At 48.6% G+C, this 15,771-nt stretch overlaps 3 protein-coding genes across 3 annotated transcripts; 2 read left to right on the forward strand and 1 right to left on the reverse strand.

Moving 5' to 3' along the window:
* Nucleotides 1–21: 21 nt before the first annotated feature.
* On the forward strand, nt 22–6,552 carry TGME49_272640 (eukaryotic initiation factor-2B, epsilon subunit, putative; the record flags this gene model as incomplete). The annotated part of the gene is made up of 8 exons (XM_018781670.1): nt 22–502; nt 984–1,190; nt 1,779–2,062; nt 2,829–3,017; nt 3,403–3,579; nt 4,044–4,598; nt 4,994–5,281; nt 5,858–6,552. 8 exons carry the CDS (start codon nt 22–24, stop codon nt 6,251–6,253), a joined length of 2,577 nt encoding a protein of 858 aa, XP_018636706.1. The 3' UTR covers nt 6,254–6,552.
* Nucleotides 6,553–10,524: 3,972 nt separating this feature from the next.
* TGME49_272630 (U6 snRNA-associated Sm family protein LSm8, putative) lies at nt 10,525–12,117 on the forward strand (the record flags this gene model as incomplete). The annotated part of the gene is made up of 3 exons (XM_002365854.2): nt 10,525–10,555; nt 11,128–11,296; nt 11,928–12,117. The coding sequence occupies 3 exons, from the start codon at nt 10,525–10,527 to the stop codon at nt 12,115–12,117; spliced, it is 390 nt and encodes a 129-aa protein (XP_002365895.2).
* Nucleotides 12,118–13,975: 1,858 nt separating this feature from the next.
* Nucleotides 13,976–15,655, reverse strand: TGME49_272620 (hypothetical protein; the record flags this gene model as incomplete). Its single annotated transcript, XM_002365853.1, has 1 exon — nt 13,976–15,655. One exon carries the CDS (start codon nt 15,653–15,655, stop codon nt 13,976–13,978), a length of 1,680 nt encoding a protein of 559 aa, XP_002365894.1.
* Between the last annotated feature and the right edge of the window lie 116 nt (nt 15,656–15,771).

Consider the following 15,771-nt stretch of genomic DNA (forward strand, 5'->3'; position numbering starts at 1 on the left):
AGGTTTTCTCACCTTCTCAAGATGGACGACAGCGCTGCGGGAGCTCCGATGCCCGGGGAAGAAGGCCTCGGCGCCCTCTCTCGCTCTTCCTTCGTTGACAGAATGAGGAGAGTCACCTCTGCTCCTGCACCCTCGCGCGCCTCGTCGTTTGTTGCGCGAGCTCTTTCCGCGTTTTCTCTTGGATCTCCTGGATCCGCGCGAAGGGAACAGAAGCAAGAAGGTGCAACAGGAAGTCCAGTCTCCTCCTCTTTTGCCTTCACACCCGATCAGACGAAGGCTGCGAGTGTCTCCCGCAAAGCCTCAGCCTGCGTGCCGGAGAGACTCTCCACTCTCTCGTCTGCAAGCCTCAGCGTTGGTGAGCTTCCGTCGCTTCTTCGCGCGTTCTCTCTTCCAGAAGAGAGACTGAACTTCGACCCTCTCGCAGAGGACATTCCTCCCGCGCTGCTGCCTGTGTGTGGGGTGCCGCTTGTTGTCTTCGCTCTCGACTTCCTAGCCAGGAACGGTACGTTGACGCTCGGAACGCAAGGAGTAGGAAGGAGAGATGAACTGAATCATTAGGAAGGAGAGGGAGAAGAGAAGTCGTTAGGAGCAACGCCGGAGGAGTGGAGCGAAACTACACATGGAGTAGGCAGGGGAATATGAACTGCCCGTCTACGGCAGGACAGGAACCAGCCAAGGAGAAGTGGTGAAAGAGAGAGGAGAAGGAGAACAGCGAAATGGAGGAGAGAGAAGCTCAAACAAGGGATCGCAAGAAAAACAGAGAACTCAAAAGCAAAAACAAGTTAAAGTAAAAGCAATTCGGCCACGTGTTTGAACAACGAGTTCCCGTCAGTTTCCGTTTTCTCTGTTTTTTCGGCGTGGTTTCGGGCGAGTCTCCTGCTTCGTTTCTTTGGCGTTCTCTCTCTGCCTCTTTGTATTCAACGACACAACGACATCCCCGAACTACCGTGTGTTTGAATCTGACTCGTTGTCACTTTTTTCAGGCGCCACAGACATTTTCGTTCTGTTGAAAAACAACCGAGAAGGCCAAGAAATTCAGAAAGTGGTGCAGGAACAGCAGCCTCTCCTTCAGCGCAGATTTGCGAGTCGCTTACAGTCTCTGCAGATTCTGGCTGTTTTCGTTTCGCCGACTGTCGAGACACTCGGGGACGCGCTGAGAGACTTTGACTCACGCGTCAATTTTTCCAAAGGTGCGCCGGAAAAAAGGGTCTGCAAAAGAGGAAGAGAGGGGGAAGAAGGACTGGTGGAGGAGAAACGAACTCTGCAGAAGAGATCGAAAGAGGAAACTGAATATATTTCGGCACACCAGATATGCCAGAGGAGCCTCCAGAAAATGAGAAAAAGGAGAGCAGAAACTGGAAAGGTGGGGTGGACCCCACCGCACTGCAGTCGAAGGTACACATGTAATAGACTTCCATATATTCCTTCAGATGAGAGAGCTAAATTTCGACTTCCCTCGCTCAACTGAATCTTCAGGGTGATTTATTTGCGCCCCTGTTTCTTGTCTTCCGAAGAAGAGTGTCTTCTCCCTTATTTCATCGATCCCGGCACTTGAGATCCTCCAGGAAGCCTGGCTGTCTCTCAGCTTTTTCTTCTTCCTCTTTCCCTTCGTCGTTTTCAGAAAAAAACAAAGCTGTGCTGTCACCACATACGAGCAACGAGGAATTCTGCGTATACAACGAATTCCGTTTAGAGCTCATCGATATATATATATATATATATGTAATATATGCTTTTATGTTGGAGGATGGCCGAGTCTTTTTGTCACTTTTCTTCAGATTTTCTGCTGTTGTCTGCGACGACATTCATCGTGGGAGACATCCACGAGGCCCTTGCGAGTCACCGTGAGCGACGATCGAGAGGAAGGCGAACATCTCTGCAGACCGGCGAACAACTTGTGACACAAATTTTGTGTTCCCTTCCTGTTGTTTCACCTCACCGACACCTCTCCGATGACCGGGCCATTGTTCTCAACGGGGAAACGAAAGAAGTCGTAAAATGTGTGTCTCTACGTTCCAGAGACTCCGCTGGTCTAGACGAAGTCTGCCTTCTTCGGGCTCCCGTACGTTTTATAAACACAAAAGCCTCGGGAGTTTCACAGATGTGGTCATATATATATATATATATATGATTACTTACCATATGCATATTACGTATCCTTTATTTATGTACAAATACACACGTGTGCTTTATATATGTATATATATATATATATACCGTGTATATATATATAGAGAGAGAGAGAGATACCTAGATGGATAGATAGACAGCTAGGCAGGCATTATTTATGTACATTTTTTTACATATATACACATATACATAAACCTATGCCTATACGTATTCGATGTGCGTCTCTTCTTCCATGTCTATTTCAGTAAGTGTTTAGTGGATTCAGGGGAGGTTCCTGGCCTCTTTTGCATGTGTGGTTTCGACCGACCGCCCTTCTGCTCCACATCTGGGACGGGTGCGCTCACGCTCGGTGGATATGATTGGTCTTTGCGTCTTGCATCCATCGGGGGCTCATGCAGAAGCGAGAAACTGGAACTCGATTAAATAATCTCGACGAACTCACGCACACATGTCTCTCTGTATACCTGAATGTCTCTATCGCTAAATATTAATGTTGACAAAAAACTTGAATATTTCTGTCGGCGCTGTTCTGCTTCGTGCCTTGGGGAGCCCGCGTCACTGTGCGGACACCTCGTGTGTTGAGGTCTTTTGAAGAGGTTATATTTACGAGTCCGTTTACACTGTTCAGCGTCTGTCTCTGGTGGCCGTATCTGCTCGTGGAGATGAGACATGCGTCTTTCTTTTTCCTCTCTATATAGAGCGACGATAGTTCTGGACACCTGGAGGTGCACTATGACCTAGTCGACGCAGGAGTGTACATTTGCTCGCCGAAAGTTCTGAAAATTTTCCGCTATTCCTTCGACTTCCAGTCGATGACAAAAGATTTCATTCCCGCCGTTGTTCACCGCGATATCAAACTCCACGCTGTCTTTGCTCACATTCTCAAAGTAAGACAAACCTTCATGAAATCGCGTATGCATGTATATATATATATATATATATATGTTTATATGTGTATGTATGTATGTATGCATCAAAGTCGAACCGCATATCTATACGTGCATCTAACGGCAAGTACAAATACACAGAGATATCTATGTATATGGATGGAAAGATGTTCGTTTATGTGCGGGTCTGTAAAATTGAGGACAACCTTATATATGTATGTATGTTTTGATGTGGATAGATACCGGAAGATACAGAGGTTGAAGGAATCCGAGGGAGGTCACTTTGTTGACTGCGACGTTCCGGTTAACTCGGTTGTTGTACGGGCCGCCTGTCTGTTTAGCACCTGTAATTCGAAAAGAAGTCTGACTCCCCATTTGTGCTCAGGAGAAAGCCTCTTGCTCCGAATACAAGCCGTTCGCCGCGCAGGTCTCCGATCCGCGGTCGTATTTCGCTGCATGCCAAAGTGTGGTTGACAGGTGGTTGTACCCCATCGTCCCTGAGGTTCTTTCAATTTTCCTCGGGCAGGCGAAGCTCAAATACAAGGGAGCAGGCACTTACCAGGTAGAGTAAAAATTGTAAATTGCAGGAAAAGCTAAAAAAGTGATGAACAGTATTTTCCTTGAGAGGCACATCCTGTCTGCCAGCAAGCTCTGCGTGGATTATGGCAGACGCTGTATAAACGTTGGAGAAAACTCGAGGTCACAAGTCAGAGAAGAAAACGAAAGGAACGGACTTCGACGAAGCCATCGACTTGAATACTCTCAAGATCTCTTCTCGTTTGTGTATGAATGTGTTGCATTTCCCCCCTATTTGTCTCCTGAGCTTCTCTCTCCTCTGCTTTGCTCTGTGTTTCATTGCGCGGCACCAGCCCCCACACACTCTTCGACGCTCCCTGTCGTCTCCCTCGTGGGCGAAGTCAGCGCCCCGCCCGTGTGTCCCGCGAACGGTCGACGTCTTGTTTTTCGCTTGCTCCGCTTCCAATCTGCACCGTGGAACGCAGCGTCGCGTCGTGTGTCTGTTCGTAGGCCGACTCGGTGGTGGTTGGAAGTCGCAGCGAAGTCGGGGCTCTGAGCGTGGTTGAGGACTCCACAGAGATCGGAGAGGACTCTTCCGTTCGATCTTCCTTCCTGGGCTCTGGCTGTCGAATCGGCAAAGGAGTGGTTGTTGAAGGATCGATTCTGCTGGACCACGTGCATGTCGCAGATGGCGCCGTGATTCGCGACTCACTGCTCTTCCCTTTCGCTTCGGTCAAGAGAGGAGCGGAAGTCGCCCGGGGCTGTCTCCTCGGCAAACATGTGATCTTGGGAGAAGAGCGATCTCTTCCGCCCTTCACCCGCATTCACCTGCCTCTCGGCGACCACTCGGAGAAAGGATCGCAGGCGACGGCCGACGCGCCTGCGTCCAGTGTCGCCGTCGTCGGCGGAGACGGCAGAGGCGTCGTTGTTTCAAGGGAACAGAAAGACACAGGAAATCTACGGATCCTCCTCACCTCACCCGGGGCTTCTATCGCTCCAGCTGTCGATCTACCTGTACCCAAGTTCACCCGAAACCCAGGAGAGGACGAGTCTAACGCAGACCAAGTGAGCATCCCCCCCCCCTTCAGGCCTAACATCAAACTAAATCTCAACGAAAAACGCTCTACAGTGACTCATGTGGTTCGTATGGGACTATATGTATATCATTTATGTATATGAGTTCTCTCCATATATATATATATATGTATATATATGTCTACGTCTGTACATGTATATTTGTATGTATGTCTATATGCATTTGTATAAAGATGAACATTTGATTATCTGTGTACGTCTTCGTATATGCATGAATTTCTATAGATGCTGGTATATATGTGTACTTTTTATTTCGGTACATACGGATAGTCTGTGTCTATTAATGGTCGTTCTATGTAGTTTTTTTCGTTTTCTGATCAGCTTTTATGATGATCCTTTTGTCAATCGTGTCTGTTTTTCTGCAGCTCCTGAGTTGTGCGACATTTCCAGTGTCGTTGAAAGGTCTTCCTGCGTTGGAGAATGTGGCAGTTTCGAGCTTCAGCGACGGTCTAGATGAAAAGCTGTTTTCTTTGTGTTTGAGCTTTTTGCGGAGTTCCTCTTTTGAGGAGCAACAGCGTTGCCGGGCCGCTGTTGAAGAGTACCTGGCTGCCCAAAACTTCTTCGCAGATAAGACGAATCTGAGCTTCCCCGCCAGGCATGCTCTGCGAGCTTTCTTGTTTCAGTTGGCCTCACTCGGGGCAACGAATCCGGAGGTGAGGACTGGGAAGAAAATCCGAATCCGCAATTCCATTGGCGATGAAGCAGAGGGGAAGGCGCTGATGGATATGTGCCATTATCAGAGGAATGCGGTGTGCCTCCCAAAATTGCCACAGAAGCAATTTTCTTTGTGCATTCATTCTTCTCTGCAAACCTACCCTCACACAAATACACTCATATTTGTACATACATACGCACACATATGGAGAGAATGTTTGCCTTTATATATGCAATACAGGGTTTTCTGTATTTGCATTCGTGCTACCCCGCAGAATTACATATATATTCTTATATATATATATATATGCACAGGTGCATGTGTATGGACAGGTGGAGATTTCGTGTGTCGGTGGGAATTCTTCGAATGTGCCGACGCGTTTTGCGTATGTGTGGGGAGGTCTTTTTGCACGAGACGTTTTTGCGTCGTTTCTCTTGGGTTCTGTTTTTTTGTGCATGTTCGCGAGTCTGAGACACTCCTTATGTTTTTTGTACCATTGCAGCCCCTGTACTTCGGAATCACTGTTTGACTTTCTGGTCGTCTCTTTCTTTCGTCTGTCGTTTTCGCTTTGTAGGTTTGGAGGCGGTACGTCGCTGAGCACCGAGTCGACTCACTGTTCGCCGCGGTTTTGCCGGTGGATCACATGAGTGCGGCGGCGTTTTTTCCTCTTTGGTCAGAATGCCTTATGTTCTGCCAGCAATCTGCATTTTACTTGCCTGTGCGAAGTCACGGGTCTCAGGACGCCGCAGGATCACAGCCGGGTGTGATTGTAAATCCTCTCTACGGGCCTGCAGCTTTCTGTTCTGTCGTAGAAACCATGCAGGCCTCAGATTTGCTCGAGTGCGAAATTTCGTTGCCTCTTTGGTTTGCGGCGATGAAGAGAAGGCCCCAGGGCGTAGAGGGCGCTTGTGCCGAGTACCTCAACAACCCGCGGCTGGTCGCGTTCTGCGAGTGGCTGGCCCACGAATAAAGAACGTCAAGTGAAGAAGCTGGTGGATATCTGCCTCTGCCGTGTGTTAGGAAAGGAACAGACATGTGCTGGCTAGCTGCACAAGGGATGCTCCTTTGGAAGTGTCCTTCCCATTTTCTTTTTTCGACTTGCGCGGTTTCTCGAGTTGTGTAGTTCTTCAGTGAAAGAACGCGTTCCGACCCGTTACCAGGGTTTCGAGAGTCTGGCATCTTCGAGTAAATGCAACGGCAGATTGAGACTATTTGCAATCCGTGGTCTAGCTTTTTGAGCTTGGTGCTGGCGTTAAAAGGAATTCGGTCAAAACAGGGGGCCCCAGTGCCTCGGAGTTGCTGGAACCGTTCAGCAAAAGTAAAATGCTTGAGAAACGACTGCAAACAATTTGTAAAAGGCTTTCAACAACGCTGGACAGGTAGAACCCTCGAGAAGGACTGGATGGCGGGTGGCAACAGAGAAATGATGGCGGGGCTGGAAACCTGGTGGACCTAGAGGCGAGTGGTAGAACATCGTCTGAGAGAAAAGTGTCCAAGAAGGAATATAAAAGGCGCTCAAGTGTCGGGGCTTTGTGCCTTGCCGGGAGCAGCTGGTTGGAGAACGAATTTGTAGGGGAAAGCAAAAACAACTTCGCTCGGCGGGTGAAGAGAAGCACGCCAAGAGCGACGAGGAAAATGGAAAAGAAGTTGCCACAAAGGCACTGCTTCTCAATCGGCAGTGTCCGGTGAATAGAAGTGCAATCAAAATAGGTGAAAACAGTTCAGCCTGTTTCATTTCCTGTCTCTTGCGAACGCCGTTAAGATCTAGGGTTTAGTGTATTTGGGGAGAAATCTGGTTGTCGAACTGACTCAGTTTCTTGTAAGTTTATCGATACACAATCAGTACGCAAGCTTTGCTAGTCTCCTTCATAATGTTAGGTAGCACAGAAGCCACGGACGGGTTTCTTGTTGAGCTGGCGCCTTTTCGGTACTGAATGATCTTACGAAGAGGAAACGTACGCAGGATCGTGGTGAGTGCTGGAGATACGTGTCCAGAAGTCGCTGTACTAAGACCAATAAAAGGGACGAGAAAATGCATCCCAGAGAATTGCTTTTGGTGTTCCTACTGTACAGGGATGCAAGGCAAGACGGAGTGGAATTCAAACACTAAGTTTAATACTTCCTCTGATACAAGTTGAAAAAGTCAACTGAAATAAATACAGACAACTGTTTCAGTGGTACATGGGAAGCATACCACTCTGCTGTGCCCCAAGCGATTGATTAGGGCCTTCAAGAAGTATTTGTAGCGACTGTAACATCCTAGAAACGACTCGTCTGCTTCCCACACCACGTAGGATTGAGATCACTTCACTTTCGCGGTTCGAGAAGCCGTCGGTCGCCTGTGAAAGAACATCGTGTTGAAACACACCGTCTATTTTTAAGAGCAACTCATAAGATATTTTCTAACGGAAGTTTAATTCTTCTTTTACTGGCTGAAACAAAGACATTTCCTTGTGGCTTCTTTGTCCGCAGAGGGGAGGTGAGCGTCGTCCTGACGCCACACCGGCGACGTTGATCGCGGATGTGGAAGTTCACCACACTAGTCCAAGTGGTGCATTTCGTCATTTTACCTCCTGAAGATCAGCTCACATCTGTTAGGTTAGGGGGGATATATGTACATTGCTGGTAGTTTTCGCGTTTTTTTGTTGGAGACAAACGCTCGAACTCAGATCGACCACGACCACATAACTCCCAAGAAACTGAAAAAGCCCTCTCTGGTTTCAGTAGCTTCATCAGAAGAAAGAAGAGAGCGTAAATGGATCAGTGAAGACAAGATCGCTGAAGCAGTACGCGTCTGAAAGCCACCCCATTGCCCTGTGGTTCGCATGTAGTCCAGTCACGCGAAATCCTCAGAACGTACCAATCACATCTGGATATGTCTTTTCTCAAAAGGGGACTGGATTCCTTGTCACTACTAATGGAGAAAGCAACCATGCATTACGTCTGGAACAGATGCGAAGAAACTTAATGTCCCAGAATCATAAAATGCAACACCCGTGGCGGATCACAGCTGTGTCTGCAGCTCCTGAACAGTGAACTCAGCAGTATCGTAGCTGCAGTCCCTTTTCGTATCCAAGGCGTTCTCTCGTGTGTGGAAGTCGTGTTCGAGGCTACAGATAAAACATTATTGTCCGGTATGCGGTGTAGAACTGCCTGTATTTCGCCTGTGTTTAAAAGTTCCGGGCAGAGAGTGTGCATTAACTGCGGCGAGGGAAGTTCTCAAGCTGAGGCTCTTTGATCTAACACCATTAAAGTGTTGATCTAAGAGCGGCACGCGTCAGTAAAAAGTCAATGGAACCTCGGGGTTTTCTTCCCTGTGTTCACTATCTGCTCATCCAGTTTAAAGACGTCGGTCGTCTCCCCTCTCCCTCTGAAAACATTCCTGACAAAACTGCTCTTGTTTCGCTTCTGACGCTTTTTATCTTGAGAAGTATTTGGAAAGTGCGAGAAAAAAGAGTTGTAGTGGGTTTTACGCGAAGTCGCCGGTGGTTTCCCGGGGTCTAAGTTCTCAGTGCATGCATGCGAGACTCGAGAAAGCAGCCCTTTCGAACTTTGACGCGTCTGCGAGGGCCTTGCCGTGGTCGGAGACTTTTTCCTTGAACGACTCTACCAACAGTCCCGCGCCTGAGGTCGCCTTCACAGGACTCTTTCTGTTGTCTTCCGGAGTGTTTACTCTTTCTTTCGCGAAAGTCAAGAAAGACCGCCCGACACTTTGCAAGTTGCCGGCGTCCGTGTCCAGTTTTTCGCATAAAGCTTTCCCGCTGCGGCTTCTCGGGCACACACTCTGGAGGTCGATGCCTTTTTCTTGCCTTTCTTGGAACTGCATGAGGAAAAGACCGGTGAAACGTCTCTTCTGCCGCTGACAAACCTGCTGACCCACTGCCCGGAGACGACGAGCGGCCCCACTTTCCGTGGATTTCTCCGACACGCGCAGAAACTGCAGCTCTTCAGGCGTTTTCTGAACGCTTAGGTGATACACTCGATTTGTGCAAGAGTCTGAGGTGTATGTACACCTCAACTTTTGAGGCATTCGTCTCCGGACTGTCGAACCACATTCCGGCTCTGTTGGATTTCTTCACGCACGTTCGGTCGTTTCTTTTCCTTTATGCTTCCGGGCTCCGGAGCAGAAGATCGTCTGTACACTCCCTTTTGCGGGGTGTCTTCAAGCACGCGAAACATTTTTTCAACGTTCCCGAGTGTTGTTTCCCGGCTATGAGTGTCGGCAGCAAGTGCTCCTTCCCTCATCGTCCATTCGCCTCTCCCGACCCGGCTTTCTTCGGTCTTTCCCTTTTCTTCCGGGGTCCTTCAGCCGGACAAACCCATGCAGAAGCGCAGTTCATTCCTCCTCAAAGTTTTGAAAATTCTATCCTCTGAATCTACGGCGTCCCTGGGAGCTCTCCCGCCGGCTCCAGCGTTCCATTTTCCTCTGCTACCCTGCCTCTACTCTTTCCACTTGAACTGTCTTTTCTTGGAGTTTCCTTTCTTTATATCGCAGGGACTCTGTTGTTTTCTGGTGTCTTAGCGTGTCGTCATCACTTCCGTTTTGCATGCGTCTCCTCAGCATGAGCAGGCCCCGTTTTTTTGTCTCCGTATGCGTTTCTAACTCTTGACCGTTCTTTCGCTCATTCACATTGTAACGGGAGGCTTCGATTTCTCTGTCTGTTGGGCTCTTTTCTCTTTTGACACTTTCGTATTTCCACACCCGTCTTACCCAGTTTGTGTCCTCAAGAAAGTCGTCCCGCTGTTTTTCGCCTCAACGCATGCACGGCTACGGGTTTCCAGTGCGAGGAAGACTCTAGTGCATTTTTCTTCTTATTCAGTGCATTCACCTGACTGTTTTTGTGGGAGGCCGCTTTCCAAATACTGTACTCAGTCACCCTTGCCTTTTCTCTCGTGAGTCTTTCTGTGCCGCACTCGCTTTCTCCAGCCTCCCTCCCGCCCTCCCCCCAAGTCTCATCCTCTCAAATGTTTTCTTTTCCCTTGGAATCTTGTTGAATTTTCTGTGTCTATTTCCGAGTCTTTTTCCTCTTTAAGGGAGACTGTGCTTTTTCGAGGAACTCTGCTGTTCTTCGGATTCTTCTCTCGGTTTCTCTTTTTTTGTGATTCACTGATCGAGTCTTCTTGAGTTGTCGCGCATCCGCCCCGTTTCGTCTCTTCGGGGAAACAGCTTCCTTCCCCTTGTTGCCCTCTTCTCTCTCAAAAGAAAACACTCTTCTTGTGTATGTACACGAAGGCGGCAAGATGGCGCAGGTGCTTCAGACTCTCGTTGACCGTAAGTCTGGATTTCTTTCGCGTCTCCCCCACATCTCTCTTGCACACTTTCTCCGTTCCTCTCGCAATCTGCCGCCCTGCTCACTCTCTTTTTTCCTCAAGGAAAGTCCAGGGGAATTCATATTCCAACCTCACTGACATAGTCCCGGGTGCGCTGGGGATAGACTCATGTAGAGACACTGGATGCTCTTGAAACAGTGTAAGGTTCAGATGGAACACAGCGCAACTTTCTGTGGAGCACGTTAATTTTCAAATCTTCAGTTTTTTTTAGCTTCACACTTCATGTTGATCTTGTCTCTGTTTAACTGATGATCACCTTCTGTGAGTGGCCGTTGCAGGATTCTCTCTTTTCCTCGGACGTTTTGTGATTCTTCTGAGCTTGAGGTATTCCTCTTGTTCTGTTCTTTTCTTTCTCGCAGTCTCTCGCGCTACCTGCTCTTTTCTGTCTCGCTATACTTCCTGAGGGAAACACATTTTTCTGTCTTTCCTTTCTGGTCGCACGAGCCCCTCGTCGGTTCCCAGCGTGCTTGTGGCGGTGGAGGCAGTTGCAGATTCGTGTCTTTTTTTTCGCAGAAAAAGTTGAAATTGTCACTGTCGACGGACGCGTGTTTGTCGGCACTCTGAAAGGCTTTGACCAAAGTACAAACTTGATTCTGGACAAGTGCGAAGAAAGAATTTACAGCGTAGATGCCGCAGTCGAACAGATTGCGCTCGGCCTCTATCTTATTCGAGGCGATAACATGTAAGCCTCTTTTCTCATTTTCGCCGTACACAAATATACATTTATTTGTTGTGTATACACATATATGCATATTTTCCATTGTACACGTATACAAAGAATATATATATATATATATATACATTATGTTTAAATATATACACAAGTGAAATGCATACATATATACATATATATATATATATATATATATATATATATACAATGGTACATGTGTTGGGGAAGCATTGTTTTCTTGGCGATGACGTTATCTGTGAGAGATTGTTTGGCTGCACATACTCGCGACAATGTTTTCTAGGTTTGCTCCTTTTATCGTAAAAAAATATATAGCATCACGTGATGGAGATTCCCCTCTCTGAGCACGCAGTCTTGTGCGTTTTCCTGTACACGTGGACCTACCTGAACGCAGACGCATATTCCGAGACAGCTTGAGATGTTTCCTTATGTTACACAAAAACACACAAATTCTGCGTGCACTCTTATGCACACTTTCAGCTAAATATAGTACATATAAATATATATATATATATATATACATATAAGTTTTTTAATGTGTTTTGATACTGCATATAAGGAGACATGCTGTGCATTTTCTTTCCATCTGAAATCTGTTTTTTGCATGCATGTGTTTTTTTAGCGCGGTCGTCGGAGAGGTCGATGTGGAGGTAGATGAGAGCATTCAGCTGTCGTCGGTTCGTGCAGCTCCTCTCAAGCCAGTACGTTTCTGCTTTCTTTCCGTCTCCTTTTATTTTCGTCATTTTTCCAGATCGCGTTCTTCACCGAGGAGCAGGAAAGGTCCGTGCATGTTTTGGTCTCGACTTGGCTAGTCATTCGCTCTGTCTCTCGCTTCCTTTCCGTGTTCATTGGTTGTAGATTGAAGCTCAGTTCCACGAAGTCCTCGGAGAGCTGTCTGCTTCGCAGAATTCGCTCACTTCTCGTTGTGTCAGTGGCGCGAGTTTTTCTCGTGATCACATCCGCATGCTTTTTTCTGCTTTGTAGAGATGGCGAGGCCTGCGTTGACAAGTGGAGACACGTGTGTTGCCATGCCTCTCTCAATGCATGAGTGTCCTTTTCCTGGTGTAGAAGCTGGGCTGTACGCGTGGCTTCGGATAGACGCGCGTGTCATAAACTTTTCAACAGCCTGGTAATGACATTTTTGCTGTGTGCTGTAGTATTCACCGTGAAGTGACGAAAGAAAAGTGATCTTTGTTTTTCCAGAGGATGCGCTTCTGGTTTTTTTTGCGAAAACGTGTCTTTGTCTCTTCCTACTTTATGCATCTGTGCAAAACCGGAGAGCCCGCCTGCTCGAGACACTCAATCGGGATGCAAGATTTCTTGAGCGAATCGACTCTGCGTTGTTTCTGTTTTCAGATGAAACACTAACTGCGGAAGAGGAGCCTTCAGAACGTCCCCGCGGGGAAGACAGCAGTGTTTGTTTTCTGGACGGGGAGACACGGATGAGGATGTCTCTCATGTCGAGGGAACCTTGAACCTTCTTTGTGTGCGTTGCTGTCTCGGTCTCTCGTCCTGTCTCTGATTTACTGTGTCCTTTTTGCCTGTGCTTCGGCGCCGTTTCCCCTGCTCGCTACCGCGACAGTTCTGTCGTCCTTCTTCCCCGATTTCTTCTTTCGATCTGTGTCTCCGAACTCTGTCGCCCTCCTCTCTGTGGCGAACGCGCCGGCGTACAGTTCCTCCTTGTGGGTACCCTGATTCTGTGTCGGGGCTTGAAACTGCGCTGAAACTCGGCGTACGGCTTAGACGACGTCAGCGAAAAAGAACGGGAAGACCTCACACCTGAGGGGATTCACTCAATAGTTTCCTCTAGGCGTTCAGTGCATTTTTAACGATAGAATTTTGCGGTGATCGACGGCACAGTGCTTAGCAAGGATCGCCGTGAGCTCGTTCATGGGTAGGTTATACACAACTGTCTTCTTTCTGATCAGAATCCCGCGTCGACTCGTTTCTGCGTCCACGGGTAGTGCTTGCTTTCCTCTCCCCTCTGTTTCTTAACAAAACGAGCGCTGACTGATCTTTCGAGAAAACGGCACTGGTCCGAACAACGCCTGAGGCTATCAGCTTCCCGTCCTACCGTCTCATCGGTTTCGCCTCTAAGAGGGAACACAGGAATTCTCTTACGTCAGAGACTGATACGAAGCAAAAGATGTCATGGACACGACAGTACCCATATACTACAGTTCTTCTTATACTGAGAAGTCGTAGAGGTACCAACCGTGGTTACTGCCCTCAGCAAGAGTCGGAATGTAACCGAACAAACGACACGCACGCAGCTCTAAACGCGGCAGCCAATCCCTGTTTTGGGAGCCAGCTCTAACTCTTGCTCTCCGCGTTTTCACCCTGGTTAGAGATTTTGTGTTCCAGTGCTGCGCCCCTCTCCCGCTCTATTCCAGCTTTGGTGAAGTTCATCTTTTCGCGGTTCGTCAGTTCTTGTTCTCGAAGTCTCTCGAGTCATAGCGCACCCATGTCGCCTTCTTAACTAACGGCACACATCCGGAGAACGTAGAACTAGCACTCTGTGTCGTTGCCACTATGCGCCAGCAGGGGGCTCTCCCTTTCTGCGTGTTACCAACAGACTCCCTCACTCTGTTTTCATCCTTTTCAAACGTGTTTTTTACCCTCCCCGTTGGTTCGTGCAATAGCTATTTCCTTTGCAGTTGCTTGTGGTTGTCAGCCTTGTCGAGAACTCTTTCGTAGAAATCTTTTTTTCATCCCCTTTTTGTCGTCAGGTGCCCTCGCGTCGCTACCGTGGCCCTCTTGAACGTCAGTTTGCCGAGCCACGGGTGCCGAGGTGCTTCGCTGCTCGTCGTCTCCGAGCATTTTCTCCTCTTGGGAGAATTCCATGCCGGCACGCGATGCCTCTTCCTGAAGCGTTACCTGGCGCTTCCACATGTCCAGCCACCTCAGAAACACAAAAGGGAGTAACCACACATCTGGCGAGCTTTGCACGTACTGAGGATTCAGAGGTTCCCCCCTTTTGTGGGCTAGATGCATCTGCGTCGCCATCCAGACTGGCAGATGCTCAGTGCCTGACTGGTCACAGGAAAGCCTGGGAAATTCCTGACTGCCGGGAGGACTCGACGAAACCGTTTGCGAGTATGCATCACCAAACGCAGGTGCCGCGGGAACGGAAGATGTCTCAGATGCGTCTGGCTCAACGTAAAAAGCGGTTGTTCCGAATTGTTTGCCAAGATTCTTGTCTTCGGAAGAGAGGCGACTGGACGAGGTCCTTCGCGCTTCTGTGACAGTATTAGGAAACGTTCTGCTGCCTTGCCAACTACAGGGGGAGTGGAAGGACGGAAGGCCGGTGGAATCTGTGGAGTTTCTGTCATTCCGGTCTAAGAGCTGCCAAAGGTAGATGGTGCGGTAGACTCCGACTGTGGCCCTTAAAATATCTTCTTGGGAGATCAGAGTGCTGAAGATATCCGCACGTAGTGGCTTCTCAATCTGCTGCTTTTTCTCAACACCCATCCCGATTTTTCGCCGTTCTGGCGGACCTGCAAGCTGGTGAAATACGGCAGAACCTGATTGCGCCTTGGCAATCCACCGCTGGAGCTGGTCCGCAAGTTCGGTGTTCAGATGCTGACTCGCATTCGAGGTCGCAGAGAGCTGTGGAGAAGCTGTGTTTTTGGAACTTGAACTTCGACCGTTCCAACTGAAGAGCAACGGGAACGCTGAAGTATCGTCTGAGTTTTCTGCCGATCGATTTCTTGGCGGCAACCCCGCTGCAGTATCGGCTGCTAGCACGTGGCGCTCTTGCTTACAATCGAAACACAAAGCTGAAGAAAAAGACAACCGACTAGACGCGCTTTCTATGGAAGCCGAATCAACTGGAGTCGCTTCCGCCGTGTGTGCCGGGTCACTATGTGTGACCTGCCTTCTACTTCGTTCCTTGCCAGTATTTGTGCGCTGGGTGTACGGTAGTAACTTCGAAGCATATCGTCTGCCAGACAGACTTTGCTTCGTGTAATAAACTGGATATTCCTTCCGGTTTTTGTGGAAGGTGCCACGTTCTTGATTCAGCACCGCACGCGCCGCAACAGAACCAGCTCCAGAGTGAAAAGGAACGCCTGAAGACGAAATAATTGCGACCGGTTTGGTCGAGTGCGCATGTCGCAGCGACGGTGAGACAGATGCAAAGGCTCTTTGACCCCCTTCTGCTTGAAGAAGCATGCTCATAGTCTCGCTGGGCTGGGTTTTGAAACCATTTTTCAAGTCCCCCAAATGTAAGTAATCGACCAGCGGCCGTTCCGTTGCGTTACTTTCTGCAGCGTAAGAGGTGTCGCTAATTTGCTCAGATGGCTGAGATGATACAGGATTCGGCAGTTTCCAGGAAGAAGGAAGAATCATTGAAGGAGCGCCTAACTGGGGATGGTGAGACGACGGGGCATGTCCTGGAGCAGCGGAAGAAAACGACGCAACGCCGCTGGGAAGTAAAGGTGACGAACCTATCGAGGACACAGAGA

The sequence above is a fragment of the Toxoplasma gondii genome, chromosome VIII (genome assembly GCF_000006565.2).
Source record: "Toxoplasma gondii ME49 chromosome VIII, whole genome shotgun sequence".
NCBI classification, from domain to species: Eukaryota; Apicomplexa; class Conoidasida; order Eucoccidiorida; family Sarcocystidae; genus Toxoplasma; species Toxoplasma gondii.